Source organism: Rattus rattus, chromosome 7 (assembly GCF_011064425.1).
Source record: "Rattus rattus isolate New Zealand chromosome 7, Rrattus_CSIRO_v1, whole genome shotgun sequence".
NCBI lineage: Eukaryota > Metazoa > Chordata > Mammalia > Rodentia > Muridae > Rattus > Rattus rattus.
In genome coordinates this window covers 18,011,369-18,032,672 of record NC_046160.1, presented here as the reverse complement: position 1 = coordinate 18,032,672, position 21,304 = coordinate 18,011,369, and the positions used below count along the sequence as shown (strand labels likewise).

Sequence of the window (21,304 nt, the reverse complement as noted above, 5' to 3'; positions counted from 1 at the left end):
TCATGCAACCAACTGGGCTGCTTTCCTCCCTCTCCCAAGAAAAACATGACTATTTCTTCCTACCTTGGAGTAATGCCCGAGGTGTCGTGGATGTGGTGACCTGGGCCTTGCTCACTTGCTCTAGGACTTTACTATACATTGTTTTAGGTTCTTTTCAAAAGTAGGGCCAACTCAAAATGTCTTCAGTAGTCACTTTTATTTCTCCTACAAATGCATTTCTTGTTGATTATTGTACTTTTAAGTGGAAAGTTTGACTAAGCAGCTTGATTCACAGAATGCTGTCAATGCACTCTAATCTGCTCATGCACTCTGCTCCCTGGATTGTCTGATGATTTACATTTGACCTGAGACATCTGGAATGAGGAACTTTCAGATGACGATGATGATAATGATGATTATGACAATGACAATAATTATGATAAATGATAGTGATAGTAGTGATAGTTTTCTTTGCAATTATATGTGTCAGACATAACACTCAGCATTGTACATAAATTTTACTTTTCAAGTTCATGATCATGCAGAAAGATGCTATTATGTATTCCACCTTATGCATAAAAAACTCACCTGTGTGAGTATGGATGTAGAACCACAATTCATACATACCTACTCCTCTTGAGTGTCTCAGTTACTGTTTTAGACACTACCACAAACTGCTTTTAGAAAGCACATAATGCTTGTCCAAATTATTAAAAATTTTAAAAATTCATAAAGGCCAAGGATGTTAACACCATGCTATATCTGGCCTTCTTTGATGTGTACGTAGTTACTCAGACCCTTGTTCAAAACGAGGCATGCCTGGACCCAGCAGTAAGGGAAAACACTGTCTATGGAGGCTTGTCAATTGTGTCTACACCTTGTCATCCTTCTCAGGATCACCATTGGCCTTGATTTTCCCTCATTGGGTAATGCCCCTCTCACCCCCATCCTGGGGCATGTATGCTAACCTCCGATAGGTTTTCCCATAGTAATGGCTCCACTCTGCACTATTGGGCATTTGTTACGTGTCTTGTTTGGGGATGTAAGGATAACAAGTCATTAATACATAGACACTGGACTGGAACTGGTAGCCATGAACTTGTATATAATCATATTTGAAGGAAAGGAAAGGAATCGTGAGCTGAGGAGCCAGTGCTGCACCTCATGGCAGAAATAAAGTTTGAGGAGAGAGAAAAAATATGATAGCATTCTAGAGAGAGAACACAGTATTCAAAAACATGTGAGTTGTTCAGACAATAAAGGATCCTTTGCCAAGCCTAAGTAGATGCTCAGAGGTGGAAGGCAACAAGATACAGCCTGAAGTGGGACAAGAGAGGACTTCTCTGTCCTGCTAGGGGACAATGGCGAACAGTGTTGCTGGAGGTCATTAGTCAGTAGAGTTATGCTATCAGATTTGTTTTAGAACCCTTTGAGGATTTGTTTTTCCTGGAAAAAACAGAGGAACTCCTTAGATGTTCTACATTTGTACACAAGACAGAGACGTGGGATGTGAGCTTATCCTGTGCAGCTGGGAAGTAAGAGTCAAGTACGTGTCACTGCCCATCTAGTCCTTGGATGGTCTTGCAAGACAGGATCTAGTTTCTAGATAGTTCTAAGTAACTTCAGTCCTAGGCCCAAGTGTCGAATGATCTCCTGTGGTTGACAAGGCATCTCACTTGACTTTAGCGTTTGACAGTGTTGACCATAGTTCTAAGGATATCTGTTCTGCCTGCTCAGGCTGTTCTTGCTTAAACTTGCCAGCCCCTTCCTAGCTTGGAGCATTAGTCTCTGCCAGAGTTGATCTGGCTCAGCCTATAGTCATTTACCATATTGTCCTCTGTTGGCCTGTCCCTTCTTGGCCCTCTTTAGACTCTGCGATTCTCCCCTTGTCTACTTCATAGCTGATTCTACAGTTTGATGGCTACACATTTAGCAGGGCATATGCTCAGTAAACAGAACAGAGGAACAATGAAAGGGCAAGCCGATGAAGGAATGGTTGGGCAAGCAATTGCTGTAGGGAAACCTGAAAGCTGACATATATCCCCAGATGAGGGAGCGGGGTGCAGTCAAGGAAAGTCTGAGCAAGCAATAAAATCCAGAAGTCTCTGTGCATGGACCTATGCCATTGCTTCGGATTTCCTAAGACTTAAACAATGCAGAGGAGTTCAAATATGGACACATGCTCGTTCGCTCTGGTGTTGTATTGATTCTGTCCTAGTATTTGGCCTCAAAGTTTTATGGCCATTCTTTTTGCTCTGTAATTGCATGGTATCAAGGGAAATGTTTATAAAGTGGTTGTGAAGCTCCCCAGCTCTGGGGCTGTGGACATCCTGCACTCAGTTAACCTTCCTGTTTCACACCTCATTGCAGTGTGGCAAAGCACTCCCTGGCCTTTCAAAGCAAGAGGACTGCTGTGGGACAGTGGGGACCTCCTGGGGCTTTAACAAATGCCAGAAATGCCCCAAGAAGCAATGTAAGTGACATCTCATCATTCCTCTGCGGTTAATGGAGCATACCTCTTTTCTTACCTGTGACTCTTAATCACCAGTCTCCTAGACCTTGGCTGTATTCCAAAACATAGTGCTACAACCTACGTTTCTAGAGACCTTGCAAGTCCATTAAAACTTTCATACCAACTCTTCCTCCTCCTGATCCTCCTCCACCACCTCCTCCCCTTCCTTCTTTTAAACAGTTACCTGTCACCTTCTGCAGTTTAATTACTTACGTAGGGGAGGCACTACAAAGAATTGATGAGCAAAAAATTCAGCTTTTCAGGCCCTAGGGAATAGGGAGTAAATGGCTCTTAAGATGGCGAACAAGTGTTTCCAACCCTATAAAAAGGCAGGGCAGCTACTATTTATTATGTTAGATTCCTTAAGTGAAAATGTTGTCAGTCCCCACACATTTCATTATGCTGCAGATCACATCCTTCGTGAAAAGAAGCTCAGATGAGGAATGCACTGCTTACTGATTTGTTAAAATGGAACGTGTAATTATAGAACCTAATACTTTGCCCCTTTTTCTTAACACTGCTTCAGTGCTGCCCCAGTCCCTAGTGACTGTCCCTGGCGACTGCAGCATGAACGTGCTGTGATTTGCCCTCACAGTGTTTTACAGCAACTGTTATTTGAATAAATCCAGGTTTACGCTGTTCTATTGCCCTCTTCTCGACAAAAGATGGTAGCTTTATCTTTGAACGGAGCATTAACTGACTGACAGAGTTCAAAGAAACACACCTTAGAAAGGCAGTACTAACTTGTTTTAGGTCGAGTTTCCTTAAACTTCTGTTCTTCCCCCCAAGATGACTTTTTTGTCTTCTCAGGCATCAGTCTTTGTTACATAAAACTGAAGATTTTTATAATTGTCTCTGCCTCTCATCTTAAAAGGAACATCTCATTTGCTACAGTCAGACGATTTTTATTTATTCGTCTGAAGTAATTGTTGACTGGACCGGTACTCTCACTTGCCTTTAAAACCCTTTTAAGTGTTCTTATTTTGTATGTATGAGTATTTGCTTGCATGCTTGTTTGTGTACCCCACTTGTGCCTGGTACCCACAGAGTTCAGAAGAAAGTGTCAGTTCCCCCAGAAGTAGAGTTCTGTATGGCCGTGAGCTTTTAGCCATTTAGATACCGTGTAGAGGCTGGAAATGGAGCATTAAGGTGCCCTTACCTACTGAACCGTCTCTCCAGCGTCTCACGTGCCTTTTAAGCCTTTCTGTTCAACCTAAAATATTACTGCCTCAGAGTTTCTAGTCCATCTTTTTAAAAGCTATTCTCCCAGCATGGTCATTTGCTCTAAAGCACCTCCTCCTTGTTCTGTGATTTCTGTGATTTGAATTCCTAGTTTCTCAGACATACAGGCTCTCTGATTACCTGAAGTCTTCATTAAATTCCTTGACACTACTCTTAGTGTTTGCTAAAGGACTCATTTATAGAAATTCCTGCTAAAGTTCGTGAAAGTTAGTTCCTCATCCAAGAGAGAAAAAACATCCCATGAGATACTCAGCAGTGAAAAGAATGTCTCACATGGATTTTTCCAAGAGGACCAAATGATGGTTAGGAAGATGGATTTCCACGAGCCAGGCTGGTTGAATGGTAACGATCCCGCCTCACATAAAGACCTATTTACCTAAATTACTTTGGTTATCTGACTGAAGGGATCTCTGGGATACATTTGGAATTATTTAAAGAACATGGTGTTTTAGAGTTGGGGTGACACAAACTTGACTGCTCCCGCTGTCATTCTCTGTTGATTCTGATGAGTCATCAGCCAGGAATCTGTATCTAAATGGCTAAAAGCACACTGCCAATCTGTTTTGGGAGCTGTGCCCCCTTCAACGGCCAGGTCTGTTTGTCTAACCATGTTCTGGGTGGTGACATGTTTCCCACTGTTAGGTCTAAGGATGGGGGTGAGAGAAGATGCCTCAACTTGGGTTCTGGTCTGTTTGTATTTCTTGATACTTTTTCCTTCTTCCCCCTTGTCTCTCTTTTTCCATTTGCTTGCTTCTTTGTGTCCTTTCTCTGCCTTAGTTATTTCTATTTTTTGCTTTCCTAAATTCCAAAGGAGCCAAGAGTGATAGACATTAGGGGTAAAGGGGTTCATATCGTCCCCCCTTTAATTCCTAAGGCTTCCCGACCTCCAGCCATTTCTATCTAACATTGATTGCATCACCTGGGCATGAACCTGCAGCTTTATATGGTGTCGTTAGCTCCACAGTTCAGTACTGACGATGACTTCAGCTGAATGGGAAAGTTTGAAGTTATTCTTTTTAACAAAATGTTGATAAAAATAAGTTCATGGGTCATTTGACGTATGAATTGAAGAGATGGCTTTGGTTTTAGAGTGGTAGGGATGAGGAATGAAGTGACTCTAACTTCGTGGCGTTTACTGTGCTTGTACTGCCTAAAGTGACTCACCACCGAGAAGCACATTCAAGGTCACATTCTTCTTAAAATCTTTCCTTCCCTTGGTTGGCACTACTCTGTAGATCATATTCATGCTGGAAGAGAGCAGATGTCCCTTGGCTATTATATATGATGGTTGGGGTTTCATGACCTTATTTTGTTTGTTCTTTGCTTGTTTTGTTTTTCTTAAAATAGTTCAAACCCAACTTTCAAGCGGCTTTTATTTCATGAAGTTTTGCTCAGCCAGATATAAAAACCTTTCATTATTGATATAATTTTTTTGCTATGAAAACTCAATTTTAAATCTGTAAATGATTTCATTAGCTGGTCTATCATCTATTAGCAATGTGCTTAGTGTGAACAGTCGCTTGCCTTCACACGGTTTTAGAAGAAAATTAGCACAGAATCCTAAGCAGAGGGAAACTTTGAGAGGCCACCTGGTCTGACTCCATGCCTTGAAGAGACCGCTGAATATGATCATTTTGTCACTGAAGGACTCACAGCTGAGGTCCCAGTTTCTGTAGGAACCCATGTCAGTGTTTTCACTGGATGGGACAACACTGGACTTGAGGCCAAAGATGAATGGAGCAACTTCCTCATGCCAGCATTTGCCCTGTTAGCTCACTGTTCTCTGAAATGAGTTTCTGTAGAGGAATGCATCTTATGATAGGAACGTTTAACCACTAATTGGAATACAAAGCAGTCTTGTGATTCAGTTACTACAGTGAAGATTGGCTGGCAGCCTCCTAAGGATACAGCTATTGCAAAATAGGAAGTATACGGAGAACAGCGTGAGGTGGAACTCTCTATTGGTACTGATAGCTTGTAAATGGTCAATCTACAATGACCATTGTAAATGGCACCACATCTAACAGCTTCAGATCACACGAACTGAAATCGTAATAAATGATTTCTTTCCTCCATTTACAGCCTATCATGGATATACTCAAATGATGGAATGCCTACAAGGATATAAACGGGTTAACAACACCTTTTGTCAAGGTAAGGGTTTTGGAATTTATTGGTGTGGACTCCATGGGTAGAAGATCGACTTATTTTGCCACATGATGCCCCTGGTCCCAGCATGTGACAGTTACGTGGTGAATGGATGATTTCCTGCTCTTTCCAGGTAGTTAAGGGCATACTGACATGTGAGTGTAAAGTTTCTTCTTACTCTTAAAGCTACTAGAACTCTTGCCATCTCTTAACCTGTGGCAAAAGCCTGCAGGAGAGTGGCCAGCACTGAGCAGACTCAGGTCCCCATGCTGGTTATGTCATATGGGTGCATGGGTACCCACACCTGTACTTAGCCGAGGGACTTCCCTACTGACCTGCCATCTACAACAGAGTTCCCTTTTCTCTTCCCATGAGTATTTTGTTGTCCATCTTAAATTTTGTAGGAACTAAAATGCCAGCATGAGTAGGTGTCCCCTAGGCATCCAGAAAAGCTAGAGGTAAATGTAAGATGCCCTGAGTACTCTTGCTTTGGTTCTTAGCACAGTAGGGGAGCTTCACATTCTGGGAAGACCTCATAATTCATAGAGTCTTGGGCTTAGAAGTGAAGAACATAAAACCACACTGGGGAGTTAGGTGTCTTCTTTATGGCTGGGTAGAGGTGAAGGCATTTCTCTATTTGACCAGTGCCTACTTCAGTATGCATATCATCCGATTTTCATTTAGTGACTCACGGGGACCACTGCCAAGACTCCTCAGACAGTGCTAGGATATCTTTCTACTTAGTCCTGAAATTATTTCTTTATATTGTGTTCTAAGAATTTACTTCAAAGTTTCTCTGATTTCCATGGCTTCCAGGGAAAGCCCAGCTTTACTGATTCATGAATTCAGAACCTAGAGCTCATCATAGATTAAAAACATGGAAGAAATGAAGAAATGATTTATTGATTGGTGATATAAGTTATTATGGTTTATTTTTAACTGGGACAAGTACTGATGATGGCTTAGCAAAAACAAAAACCCAACAAACTAAGATGTTTTTAGTGATTCTTCATAAATTCTGTGTCTAAACTCTAAACACAATGTCCAGAACTTTATAAAGTAGTAAACAAGTGACAAATTTTCTTGTTCCTATTTTTTCTTTTGTCACTATGTAGCCTTGGCTAGCTTAGAACTCTGTAAAGAACAGGCTGACCTCAAACTTTAATTTTCTTAATGATTAATTCTATTCTAACATCTGTTTATTTCATCCAAGTCATTTCTCCAGTACAATGTGTTTATTTGGTAATATCTGTTAGTCTTTCAAATGTGTTTGGGAAATAAATAATAGTATGCATATATTGCAAGTGGAGACATTGAGGTCCATAGAGGTCAGGTATCTTGTTCAGTATAGGTTATTCATCAAACCAGGCAGAATGAAGCTATTCACAACTGTGCTTTATTGCATGGAATGGGACCTAACACATTCTGTGTATGGAGTGAGAGTTACTACTTACTATGAGTTGTTACCCTAGAAGCTTGCTTTTCCATTCAGTCTTCAGATGGACTAGTGAGATCTAGAAATGGTTAATCTCAATTAGAAAGTGATACATCAAACAGAAAGAATCAAGAGCTTTTTGAACAGTTAGACAGATGATTAACAATAAAGAACCCAGCCTCCATTACACACATCAGGCACCTGTGTGTCTACATGACAGTGGCCACAGTACAAGGTTTACACATAGTATTACAAAGTATTCCTAATAGATAGTAGCTAATTAGAACAGAAGGCCTCCCGACTGGTATGAGAGTTTGTAAAGGGTAAGGCCATTAGCTTGGTTCTGTTTAATTAAAAAAGATTATTCCATATGTCTTTCTTTTATCTGATTCAAGATGGGCAGTGGTTTCTTATTATAAACTACATTCCTATTTGGTAAAACACACACACACACACACACACACACACACACACACACACACACACACACACACACACAGGTAAGGAGAATGCAAGCTGGGAATGGTGGTATATGTCTATAATCCCAGCACTCAGGAGAAGGAGGCAGAAGGATGAATTCTAAAATGTACTGGGCTACATTCAAAGATCCTGTCTGGAGAGGAGGGGGTGTAGTAGAGGCGAAACTTTGCACGTCATTATTTTAAAAGACTGGAGAATTCTCTGGAAGATGCTTGTGGATCTTGTACTCTCCTCTGTCTGGTATGGCTGGGTGATCTTTAGCAAGTGTGGTTCATGCCGAGGGAATCTTCTGGTGGTTGGTTAGTAACACCAGATCCTGGCTCATGCAGGTCTCAGGAGGAGCCTGTAAAGCAGCGTTATGCTTTCTGGCAAGGATTCTGGATTGAAGTATCACAGAACATTCTATTTTGTGGTGCCTCAGGAAGGCATTGCTAAATTACACTACAGAGAAGTTTGACTCATGAAACAATATGATTTCATTCAGCATAATCTATTGTAATTGCTATTGAGAGCAAGGCTTAATTTCCCTCCCTTTGTGACATTATTAGTTGGCAAAATGAAATAGAACTTTCTCAAATTACGTATGTACACTTAGGTTTCCTAGAGCCTTGAAGCTCTTTGATTTTGTTATCCCCAACCGAAATTCAAAAGGAACCCATTAAGCATCTAATTACTTGTGCTTTCCACATTGTTCTTGCAGTCTCCGGTCCTCTCTGTTTACAAAGTACATTTAAAATTAAAGTGATTAATAACTAGAATTACATTATTTCCTTCAACAAAGCGAATTCATGTCCCAAAGCATCTTTTACCAATGTGCGCTGAAACAAAGAACCAACTGTGTGCACATTAATTTGAGAAGCTTTCAAGTCATTGCCCTTAAAGCTTTTTTCCCCCTCTCTCCTCTAGTGAGCCAGTAATTATCTTTTCAAGAGAATGATTTATGGCACATACATGCATGCTGCTCTGAAAGTTGCCCCTCTGTCCTCAGCATGATGGAATTGGGATAATCTGTTTCACCATTCGTAACAAGAAACGCAGCTATGTTTCCTGGTAGATCTAGAGTGGTGTTCTTCATATGCCATTTGAATGTTTGGCTAATGGTTTGGTACAGAAAGAATTAATCAAGTAGCAGTGAGAATGCCTACTGTCTTGATTGAACTAGCAAATGCTAGACACTTGTCTCTTCCATAATGCCTTTACTTACCATCCATCTGCCTTGAGAGAAGAGCATTTAAAGGGCAGCTGTGCGGGCTATGGAGAGATGTAGCTCACACAGTGTGTTCGTCTGGTGTCTTTGAAGCAATGAGTTTGATCCTCAGCACCATTAAACTGGGCAAGATGGCCACACCGAACACTTAGGAGCTAGGGGTAGAAAGATGAGGAGTTCAAAGTCATTCTCTTATCTATAGTGAGTTAGAAGCAAACCTGGTCTACACAAGACCTTGCCCTCCAAACGGAGTTAGATGTAAGTCTAAGTGCTAATTTTTGAAGGTGAACATTTTTGGCACTCCTCAAATCACTTACCAGTTCCATGACTTTACTAATAGAAAGGACAACATAACTGCCTTCTGCCTTTCAAAAGCCTGCCCAAATGCTGCAGATTGTGTCAAAATATGTAACTATAAGATGCCTTACACTTTTTTTTATCACTGGTAGCATGCATGGCAGTTTTTCATAGATAGTTTTGAAAACCTCTTCAGTGATTCACTGTTCCGCAAATATACACAGGGCATTCCTGAGCTGTCCAGAAGGTTTGTCATGAGCTGTGGGTAAGATATTGTTCCTACCCCCATGGACCAGTTTGAATAAGCAGGATGTAATTTGCTTAATTCACTCTCCCAACTCACTGAGTTATAAGTGACTCAGAATGAGCCTCTCAAAGGAGGTATGAAGGAATTATGCATAGACCTTTCTTTTGTTACCATTTTATTCTTATACTGGTTGTTGAACCAAATAAGTGAACAGAACCTTTACATTCAGGGCAGTGACACCCATTGTCAAGCTTCCACTGGCTGGCTCTTTGTGGGCAAACTGTAAAGCCCTAAAGTGTAGCTATAACAGAATTGTAGTTAGTCTCAAAAAATAAATTGTCCATTTTTAAGGATCATATTTATTGTTAAATAAAACTCACTTGCAACTGCATTTAAAACCTTTTTATGAGTGTGTAATCCATGTGTGGAGTAGTAGACAGATACAAAGGGAGAGTTTCATGCTGTCTAGTTCAATGAGTTATAGAGCAAACATACTTTTATAGTTCATCCCCAGGTCAACAAATAGACTATATCCTATACTAGAACTGCCCTGTTTCTCCAAGAAATTTCACTTTCTCCTTCTCTTCAAAAGTAATTTGTATTCTTCCTCTTGTAACCATAGATTAGCTTTGTATTTGTAGAAAATTTTCAAAATTTGTATGTATTTTTGTGTCTTATCCTCCTTGCTTTCTTCCTGCTGCTCCCCTTCCTCCTCCACTGTCCTCCTCCTTCTCTTCCTCTTCCTCTTCCTTCTTCTTCACTGAGATAGGATCCTCCTAGGTAGTTCATGCTACCATTATGGAGCCCAGGCTACCCTTGAATATTCGATCCTTTGCCTCCTGGGTGCTGGGATTATAGGAATGTGCCACTGTGCCCAACCCAGTATGTATCCATTTTTTTTTGTCTCACTTAACAGCATGTGGCCAATACAGCTTTTATTCTGACTGCAGTGAGGATGCTGTGCTGTACTGTTATTCAGTGCTCGCCCCTTCTCCCCAGTGCTTCCCCCTCCTTTGTTGTTGTCTTCACTTTTCCATGCAGTTTTGCTACCCAGCTTTGACCATAAAAGAGTCCCTTCAGTTTCACTGTGGTAAGAAAATTCTGTCTCTCGAAAGAAATAAAATCATACATGAGGTGATGAGTCTCTGGTTGTATTTAGGAAATAATAGTAGATTATTATAGTAGACTAAGACCAGAGTCACTCATACATGATAATTTAATGCTTTGAAACATGGAATATTTATTTTGTTTCACCTATCCTCCACCCACATACTCCACAGGAAACCAAAGAAACCAAAAACAAGAAACTGGGGCCCTTGTCCAAGACCTTTGGGGTCTTTACTGTGCTGTGCATAGATTAAACAGTTTCTATGAACATAGTTTTGCACAGGATATCTTTTTGTCAGAGGCTGCTGCAGGCTTTTTTTGATATGAAATGCCTCCAATACAATTGCTTTCGTACATTGTTCATCCAACTTTTTTGTTCATTCATCTTCTAAAATAATTTTGAAAAACTCACATGTTCGGGCTAGCACTTGTGTTTAAAGGGTAAACCAAATATATGCAGTAGATTCATGCTAAATTTATCTGTATTAGAAATGGACTCGATTTGATCAAAACCCAGGGATCATAGGGTTGAGTTATTCAGTTGATGAACAATGTCACCCATGTAACCTGTGAAGCAAATTTCATTTTCTCCATGAAACAGACCAGACTTAACGTCTTTCTTATGTGTTCCTCTGGAGGGGTGTACCTATATTAATTCTTTTGATGCCTGTGAGAATTTTACAATGAAGGGTAATGTTTCCTGAATGGCTCTGGGTAGGCAAGGGTGTGCTTGGACTTGGTGAAAAGCAAGAAGGTTCTGAGGAAATGGGGGAGATAGAAATGAGGGGTTAGTAGATGTATTCTTAAGAGAACTTCAAGAGCTGAAGCTGTTTCCCAGTGGTACAGCACTCGACTAGCATTCCTGAAGGCTTAGATTCAATTCCCAGAAGACCACCAAAGAGATCGTTTCAAAGGAAACACCAAAGGCTGAAGATCTGGACATAAATTCCCTTCAAAGTGTCAAAGCTTGTGTGTACTCTACGGAATGTCATCATGTGCCAATAGAGTACCACATCCTATCTTCCTTGGAAGTTTAAGAAATACCTTTGTCCTGTTAGAGAGCTCTTAGTCTTCCTCTACCTAAACTAAATGAAGCACCCACATTATGACAGGGTCTCTCATTAAACCAGAAGCTTGCTGACTCAGCTTTACTCACTGGCCTGCAAGCCCTGCCAAGACACCAAAGTGGCTGCCCCACCAATACCGAGATTGTAGGCACGCACCAATGTGCTTGACGTTTTTATGTGTATAATGAGGGTTGAACTCAGGTCCTCATGCATGGACAACAAGCACTTCACGGACAGCCATATTCCCATCCCACTTGCCTTAGTTAGTTTCATTGTTACAATGAAAGCCCAGAACCAGAAACAAGTTTCAGAGGAAAGTCTTTATTTGGCTTGTACTTTGCAGCACTGTTAATCATTGAAGGAAGTCAAGGCAGAACACAAACAGGGCAGGAACCCGGAGGCAGGAGCTTAGGCAGAGGCCATGGAGGACCGATTCTAGTGGGCTTGCTCCTTATAGCTTGCTCAGTCTGTTTTCTTAAAGAACCTATGATTGCCAGCTCAGGGATTGCATTCCCCATCAACCACTAATTAAGAAAATGCCTTACAGGCTTGCCTAAAACCAGATCTTATGGAGGCCTTTTCTCAGTTGGGATTCCCTTCTCTCAGATGACTTTAGCTTGTCAAATTGACATAAACTCTGTACATTCTTAAATAGTCAACTCATCCCATCTGGCTGAGGACAGCATTTATCTCAAGGCATTTTTTTTCTGTCTTCAAATTCATGTCTTACTGCTGATGGAATCCCATGACAGAATTTCTATCCATCATCAAGGCTAGCTGTACACTGTTAAATCTCCAGAAAGCCTTACACTGCCCCCAATCATGTGACACTTTCATCTTGTACCCAATGTCTATTAGTGACCAGACACACCTCATATCCTGTGTCATCGTGTGTCACCAAAAAGGCAGGAAATTAATATTCACTTGGTTAAATATCCATATTTTCTTATAGGACGTAGATGTGAAAAGATTTATTTATTTCTCCCGAGTGTGCTTACACAGTTCAGCGTGTCATTAGTTAAATGCTATACTTCGTGTATCCTCTAGCATTTTCAATCCTAGAAACTGGCCAGTCATTTTGAAGATAAGGAATATTTAAACGACAGGTAACAGTGTTGATGATCTACATCAGACCCTTCAGGTTACAAAGGTAGAAAATGGAGATGCAGGGAATTTGAGTGAACTGCTCCAAGTAACAAAGTTTAAACTCTTACTCACACCAAGGGCTGGGTCTTAGTGGAATATTTCTATTGGATTTGTCAACTCCTTTAAATTGTAACTTTGGATTTAAAAAGTATTTCATAAAGTGGTAGTAACCATTCGTGACTTACCATCCAGGACAGTGATGAAGTTCAAAGGACACAGCTGCTCTGTACACGTATAAACGAGGAGGAAGAGGCGTCTCATTGCATCATCCTGTTCGATTACACCGTTCTCCAGGACTGGATTCTTAGGCTATTTGAGGGGACCCTCTGGTTATCTATTTTCTTGAGTTTTATATTTCTGTGCCATCCAGTTAATAGACCGTGGTGGTCTCTGCAAATACTGGAGTAGGCAGAGTAACCATCTGTGTGAGGCAAGAAGGAACTGCAGTTCAGCGTGACACTGTAGGCAATGTTGGTTCAAACTTTGAGAGTCAGACATCACACAGTTTATTTTAGGCATATCTAAGTACAGTACAAGTTAGACCAAAGGTTTTTTTTTTTTTTTTTTTGCTATAACATAATTCTATGTGCCCTAGGAGGCATGACTATTTTGAAACTCTTCTCAAATACAGTCTAATTCTTCCATAAAGATGAGTCCTAGAGATAGGCTACATGTGATATCTTAAGGGCCTTGCAGGGGATCTGGTGTAATTTTAGTCGTACAGATAATGCAGAGGTCATCTGGGCTGTTAACCACTTCCAGTCCTGGTTGTGCTTTGGGGAGTCAGGTATTTCAAAGGGGGCATCTAGACTATTATTCATCTCCATTCCCAGCCTTCTGGGCCGAAAAGATGCTATAATCTTCTCTTGAAAAGACAGCCCTTACATGTTTAACATTCCTAGCTTCTCTAGTACTATCTGGGAGCACAAGAAACTTGCTCCTGACAATAGATTATAAGGCATTTTTTTCTTTAGTGCTGGGTATCAAACTAAAGGCATTACATACACTAGGCAGTCACTGTGCCTCTGAGTATATCCTCAGCTCTTAGACCATTCATCTTAGGTTAAGTGATACGATTTAGCCAGTCTTCAACCACTTACACAGTTCTGCATGCTTCAACTTCGCAGAAAGTCAGAGCTACGCTGGTAGTGTGTATAGGGAGAAACCCTTGCAAGTGTTTTCAGTAAGGAGAGAAAAATGGAGATCTTTCTGTGAGCTCTATGTAGCTCCACGAGTGCTGCTTATTTGACACGGAGCCATGCATACCTCTTCCCTCTGCCTCTGTGAGGCCCTAGCCCACCTAACACAACAGCTGCTGGAGATGAACTGTGTGTGTGGATGACCACAGGAGTGCACCCTCTTGGGCCCTCTGTTTTGGTTCTTAAGCCAGGCGATTGTGGTACTATGTGTAGTGGTCCTTCTGTTCCCAATGAGGATAGGACCCTATGGACTTTCAGAGACAATGGTGGCCTGCTGAGGGGGAAAAAAAGGAGTAAACCCAGTTGTTTACCTATTTTGTTTTCTAAACTGAGTAGTAAAGTACTTTTGACTTAGTCTGAGTATATTCAAGAAATGTGGTTGACCCCGTGAAATATGAGATTTCTGATCTCTATTGTATTTGGCAAGTGTCGCCTACTTATAGTTTATAATCGAGTTAGAAGATTTTCTTCTTGAATGTATGTGGTGCTGGGAGAAGGTTTTCTTAAATAAGGAAAATAGCCTTAGGAGTTGAAGTCTGGGTGGAATTATAATTCACAATTTGCCGGTCACATTTCACATGGTTGTTAAACTTTGGCTCCATACCCTCTTTGCTTAGAGTGGTCCTTAAGCTTATTGTATCTGGATGATGTACGTTCAGTTTAACCTGTGTTTTGTCCTTCATCTGCCTGTGGATCTCCAGTTCCCTTCCATTTATTTAGAAAAGTTAAAAGGGACTTAACCACCCCAGAAGGCCTTTTGAATAGTTGCTCGTGTTTCTTATTAACTTGCGAAGCACTGAATGAACAGTTGTAAGTAATAATATTTTGCTTTTTACTTTTCTTTTAACACAAAGGATACAGACTATCTATCTACCTACTTCTCCAGATATAGGAGGGATGGGAGAAAGGATGGCAAGGAAAAAGAGTTCATATCTATATAGTTTTTGCTTGTATGAGTGTTACCTATGGGTATTGAAAATTTGTGAATGAAATCCTTCTCAAAACTTGATTTGTGCATTGTTGATATAGACATAGAGGAGTAAACCAAACTGTCTTAGCGTTACATAGTCCTTTTCACCTCATCTGTTCCTCAGACTGCCTTACTTTATAATGTCCCCCCCCACACACATCTGAAATTTTTAGTGTGCACTGTAAGTCTGGGCAGGACAATCTTTTGTCAAGGGGATCTCTGGTATCCATCCTCTTTGAGTTTCCCAGTCCCCGGGAAAACCAGATGCTCTCTGGGCAGAATTAGACCATATCTCCCTTTGAGGGGCACAGAACCTCAACCCTCTCATAAATATGAGCATGGTGGCTCAAACCTGAAATCTTAAGACTTAAAATGATGAAACAGGAGGATTCTGTGAGTTTGAGGCCAGCATGAGCTGCACAATAAATTCTAGACTAGTCTGGCACTACAGAGTAAGACCTCATTTCAAACAAAATTAAAGCAAAGCCCCAAGAGGACAGCAATCCCCCTAACCTGTAATACTCTCTGTACGTGTTTCCATTGTAGAGGAAGAAGGATTGACATTTAAATGGCTAAGAAGTATTTAAAAAATATTCAGTGTCAGTCCTCATCTGAGAACAACAGACTAAAGCCATATGGCACAACACTGTGCTCTTCCAAAATGACTGAATTTAATAGAAAGATTGATACTAAGTTGACAAGGACTTGTCAGCTGGGAGTGGAAATTGGCATAGCTTTTGGACAACTATTTAAAATAAATATAAACATGTAAATACATGCTCAAGAGAATGAGTACTGAAGTCTTCCTGTCTATTCCCATATATACTTGTACACACATGTATTTGTGAGTGCCCACAGATAATTGATAACAACAGCCCCAAATGGGAACTAACAGATGTAATATTTGAATGGTTAGGTTTGGTTTCCTCACAGAATAACATCCAACACACAATGCGAAGACTCAACTACTATATATAACAGCACGGAAGCACTGTATAGTAAATAGTAAGACAGTTAGATCAAATGAACAATACTATTCATTTTATGTGCAATTAAAGAATAGGCAAGGTGACAGCAGTCATAATAATTTCCAGCCATGGGTACTGTGATATCACCTGGGACACTTTCTGAGGCAATGAAATTTTTTTTTTAAATTTTTATTTATTCATTTATTTTTAATTATATGTATTATGTACATGTTTCTATGTGGGTATGTACATGAATTCAGGTGACTGTAGAAGGGAAAGAATGTCCAGTCTCCTTGACACTTGAGTTGAGGGTGAGTAGCCAACAAGGTGTTGGAAACTGAACTGAGGTCCTCTGCAATAGTAGTACTAGCTCTTAACCTCCAAGTCATCTCTCAAGACCTCTTGGGAATGTTATTAATTATGACCTTGATAGTGACCATATCGTGTATGCACACATGTATTTCTTCTCTTGTTTGTTTATTTTTGAGATTGTATTTTAATTATAACATTTCTCCCTTCTCTTTCTTCCACTAAACCCTTTCATATAACTAGCACACTTAAGGACATTTAGCTGTGTAGTTCAGATGGAGATATTTTAGTGTATATAAAATAAATAGAAGAAAGTTCAAAATAGAATGAATCTTTAATTGTGATGTTGTAGAAAATATGCTAAGATATACACCAATCAGCTGCTGAAGAAAGCAGGAGTCTTTCTGGCAATTGTGAGTGTGTTCAGGAAGGCCATATTTCAAGCAAGGTTCCTAGGGTCAGTTGGGGCCGTGGCAGTCAGAGTACTGGTGGCCCAACATGACCAGAGTAGTGGAAACCAGGGGAATCTTTCATGCCCCTCCCCCTACCAGCTTGCCTGTTTCTATTTACACCTGTAGGTCTCTCAGTCCTTCTCACTTGTTTCTTTTTAACTCATAGTTTCTAAGTCCCAAGGCATCGTGGTTAATCCTGCTAGCTGTGGTAAAGAGGTCCAAAGAAGAAGCATTGGAAAGCATATGGTTGCCTTAACAAAGCAATTGTTATAACGGAGGCAGTTAGACATGAGTCAGAAAATAGAGGACCTTCAACTTTGACCTGACAGCCAACAATGAGGCTGGAATACAGATGCATTAAAACCCTTGTAACAAAGGACAGTTCTGATTGCTAAGAAGTGGTCATGGAGTGTGTTGTAGAAAAGCCACTGAATAGAAGAAGGCTAACAATTGTAACCATGAAGAGATGTGAGGGTGGAACAGAAGAGTAGAGATTTTGTCCAGTGTTTCGGATCACAACTGGCTGGCTACCCAAACCTCAGGCTTTACTTGGATACTGTGATAAGGTCTTTGCTTGTACTGTGTAAGCTCCAACTGGACTTGGCACTCTTCCTGGTCCTTCATGGTGGTTTTCTTAAGAAGAATGAGTTATGGGGGAAAAGTTTCAATTATATGCTGCATATAAAAGACTGTTATAGCACAGTACACAGCTTGATAAAGAATAGGACCATCAGGTGCTGGATCAGGTCTTCTTCTGGTTGTAATTTAGCTGTTTCCATATGCATCCAGTTGTCACTCTGTACATCTTATAGAACACATATGCACTAATTTCTCATTTGTACATCATGCAGCCAGTTACATTTTTCTCACTCATATTAACTAAAAACACTGATCAACGTCCAACATATACTCAAATGAAAATGTTCTCATGGAATCTAATACCTCATACAATGAATATACACAATGAAAAATTTAGAAATGTTAAAAGTGTGTGGCTTAGAGGAAATATCTATAATGTAGATAACTATGACTTCTTAGAAATTCTTCTAGAATTTATGTTTCAATAATATTTTCTCAAGTAATGATTTATCAAAGGAAGTTTTTGACTTTGATGTGAAGATTCTGTAATATTTTGCTATCATTGTGTCCAATCTTAATTTAGGAAATTAATAAGTTTAAGACGCTCTATAAAAAGATTGCAGAAGAATTCCTGATGGAAAGATATAAAAGTTACTTGACATAGAAGCGCTAACAGCCAACATCTGTTAATTGTTAAGTTTCATTGCCCACACTGGATCAAATAAAAATGGCTACTAGTTTTTCATTTTTAATGTATTCTTTTTTCATTTTTGATTACCTTTACATGGGGCTATGAAAGCTTTTGTTTTATATTTTAGTCACCACACTTGTATCTTCTCTTTCAACTCCTTCTGATTATCTCTGGGACTGGCCCATGGGGTATCACTGTTTCTAGGCATAGTATTTCCTTTTACTTTATTCCCGAATCTTCTACTGCTGGGTATTTATGCCTGGGTATTATCATATGACCTTGAACTGTGAAACTGAATCCCTCACCTTCTGGCGTTCTCCATTTATGAAGCCTTTCCTCTTTTCTCAGAGTAAGCCCCTGACACCTTCAAGTCCTCTCCATTATTTTCCAGCCTTTGGTTGCCCAGTTGGATGCCAAGCCATGTCAGTAGTTCACTTTTAAAATGAACTGTGCCCTCCTCACCTCCCTGATTAACCAGTGTTCATTAACATGGTTCATCACAAACCTCCTATTTACACTACTCCTTCAGTGGCTTATTTTATGTTCTCTCTTCACTAAGCCATGTGCTGGCCAGGCCAGGTGAACTATCCTGGAGTCTGCTGTTGGGAACACTGTTTTCCTTATCAAAACATTTCTATATATCTTTCTGTTTTCAGTAAGATTGGAGTCAAACCTATTCTGTCATGTAGCAGCTCTGTCTCCCAACTAATTACCTTACTGAACCTTTTCCCATTCAGTGGTGTCGTTTGCCATTTCCAGGATCCCTTCCCCTGGCCGATCTCTTGTGCTCATGCTTTTGTCTCCACCCATATGACCATGTCTTCTAACCCAGTCCCGTCACTAACTCCCCCCTCACACACACACACCTTCTACCCTGAGGAAGTCTCACATCCTCCCCAACACTACCTCTAACTTCTTTTGGTAGCTCTTGACTGTCTCTATAAGCAATATCAGAACTGACTGTCAGTTTGTGACAGTTCTAGTTTAGGTAACGTGTATTATTCTTTACAGCTTTCACAGTTCACCTTTTTTTATGCACATCTAGGATGTCAATGCCTCCAGACTGGGGATTGTTGCCCCCCTGTATACTCCATAGTGCTTAGAATACACCAACAGAAAAGCTTTGTAAAGGTGACCCTGTTGGTCAGTTTTATTCGCTAGTACATTTCAGCACCTAAGACAGAACCTGGAGTATAGTATATGTATCAGAACTAATAATACAACTGCGGATGTTTAATAGAGATCCAGTATAAAAGTAACTTTTATTGACCAGGTGAAATTGTTGTCTCGGAGACTTACTGCTAAATAAGCTCAACCTTTCTTGTTCTTTCTGAACTCTGGCTGGCTGGTTCAACTCAACTATTTTGGCTCAAAAATCCTCTTCATACTACTTGATCCAAACTGGCTTCTTGCGACTTCTGACCGAATTGCTCTGCTTGGTCTCAAACTAACTCTGGCAATCTGTTCTAATCTTGCTCCTTCTCATTTTTTGGCTTGTTCTGTCTTCACCTACACCTAGCTTGGTCTCTCTGTAGATTGTCTTTTTAAAACTGCTACACACCTTGCACCCTTCCTCTTCCTTGCTATCCTAAATAGCCTCTTTCCTATTCTGTTCTCCTATGAGTTGGGTGTATCCTATCTCTGACTCATTCTGTCAGATTTTGTTCTGATTCATCACTTTGCCTGCCTTTCAATTACACATCACTTTTAAAAATGGCTGCTTCCTTCTACAGACTAACCTTACGTTTATTGTTAAGGGATTAAAGATGTGTACTAAAAGCATGTCTGTATTCTAGCCAGATCAAATGATAATCCATGGCATATCCGCCTTCTGGCTGGACCTTGAAAGTCTTTGAATGTGATCTCTTGTCAGAGCAGCCATGTTGCTGGCTTAAAATGCCTCTACAATTTGGCCATTTGAATTTTAATTCCTTTAATCCTACTGTTCTTTTGTTAACTTGAACTACGTGTATTACAGTGAGACAGAAATTGAACATGAGTACACCCAGAATCTGCATACAAGGGCTTGGCTGCTCCATCTGAAAGCCTTATGTTTTCTTGCAGATATTAATGAATGTCAGCTACAAGGTGTATGCCCTAATGGGGAGTGTTTGAATACCATGGGCAGCTACAGATGCTCCTGCAAAATGGGATTTGGGCCTGACCCTACCTTTTCAAGTTGTGTTCGTAAGTAGTAATCAATTCGCCTTTCTATATTTTAATCATGTGTCTTTGGGGGTTATCTAAAAGAAGAGAATATTCAACTAATATTGAAAATATGGAAGAAAAAAATCATTAGTAGAAAATGGAAAGAGTAAGGAGACCAACTCAATTTAGTAAACTACATTTATACTATGGGAATTTCTCCATGATGCATTTTTAACTGCATTCAAAAATACTTCACACTAAAACTCAGAATAGGGCAGAATCACAAGAGGGAACAGACTTGGATGAAAATGAAGAGTTCGAAAGGCTATGGTGGCATATACTTTTGATCCCAGCACTCAGGAGGCAGAGGCAGGTGGATCCCTGTATTCAAGGTCAGCCTAGTCTACAGTATGAGACAGTTCCAGGACAGCCAGGGCTAAACAAAGAAACCCTGTCTCAAAAATGAAAATCAAACAAGAGCAACAGAAGACAGGGGAAGAGGAGGGAAGGAACAAAGGAAGGAAGGAGGGAAGGAAGGAAGGAAAGAGGGAGGAAAGAAGAATTGAGGGAGGGGGAGAGAGGGGGTTATTTAAATAGGTGTATCAGTCTTTTGTTGTTTTGGGAGATAAAAACAGATTTTTTTTCCTTCATAAATATTTAAACCTTTAGGCTAAATCAAGCTTGGCCTCAGCTTCTGCCTTTAATTACTGCAAATCCCGAGTCACTGGAGTCTGTTTTTATGAAGTTTCACTGTACTCTCTCAGTTAGAAAAGCCTGGAAAATCATTTCAAAGCCTGCACATTTCAGATTTTCTGGCTCTGCTCTGATGTCCTCTAAATCTACAAAAGGCCCTCAAAGTGATGCTACTAGTTAAGGAATGTCCCTAGGGTTTTCTTTCCTAAAGAGTAAAGGTAAAAGTCTCCAATGAAGCCACATACTATTGAAATACGATTTCACCAAATAGGCCATGTCTTCATGAAAATGAATCCAGTATAGTCATTTACGTGGTCATTACATGATCTGTCTGACAATTAGGTTTGGAGGCACCTGAGATAAAAAACCTTAAAGAGGATAACCTGTGTGTGTGCATATGCACATGGATATACGTGTGTGTTTGCTCT

At 40.3% G+C, this 21,304-nt stretch overlaps 1 protein-coding gene across 4 annotated transcripts in view; it reads left to right on the top strand.

Moving 5' to 3' along the window:
• The window catches only part of Ltbp1 (latent transforming growth factor beta binding protein 1), a 205,497-nt gene that overhangs the window by 63,589 nt on the left and 120,604 nt on the right, over positions 1-21,304 (top strand). For all 4 annotated transcript variants that reach the window (XM_032908911.1, XM_032908912.1, XM_032908910.1 and 1 more), the window contains exons 4-6: positions 2,350-2,452; positions 5,816-5,887; positions 20,100-20,222. In XM_032908911.1, coding sequence (XP_032764802.1) covers positions 2,350-2,452; positions 5,816-5,887; positions 20,100-20,222 — 298 coding nt within the window. The remainder of the gene's footprint in view (positions 1-2,349; positions 2,453-5,815; positions 5,888-20,099; positions 20,223-21,304) is intronic.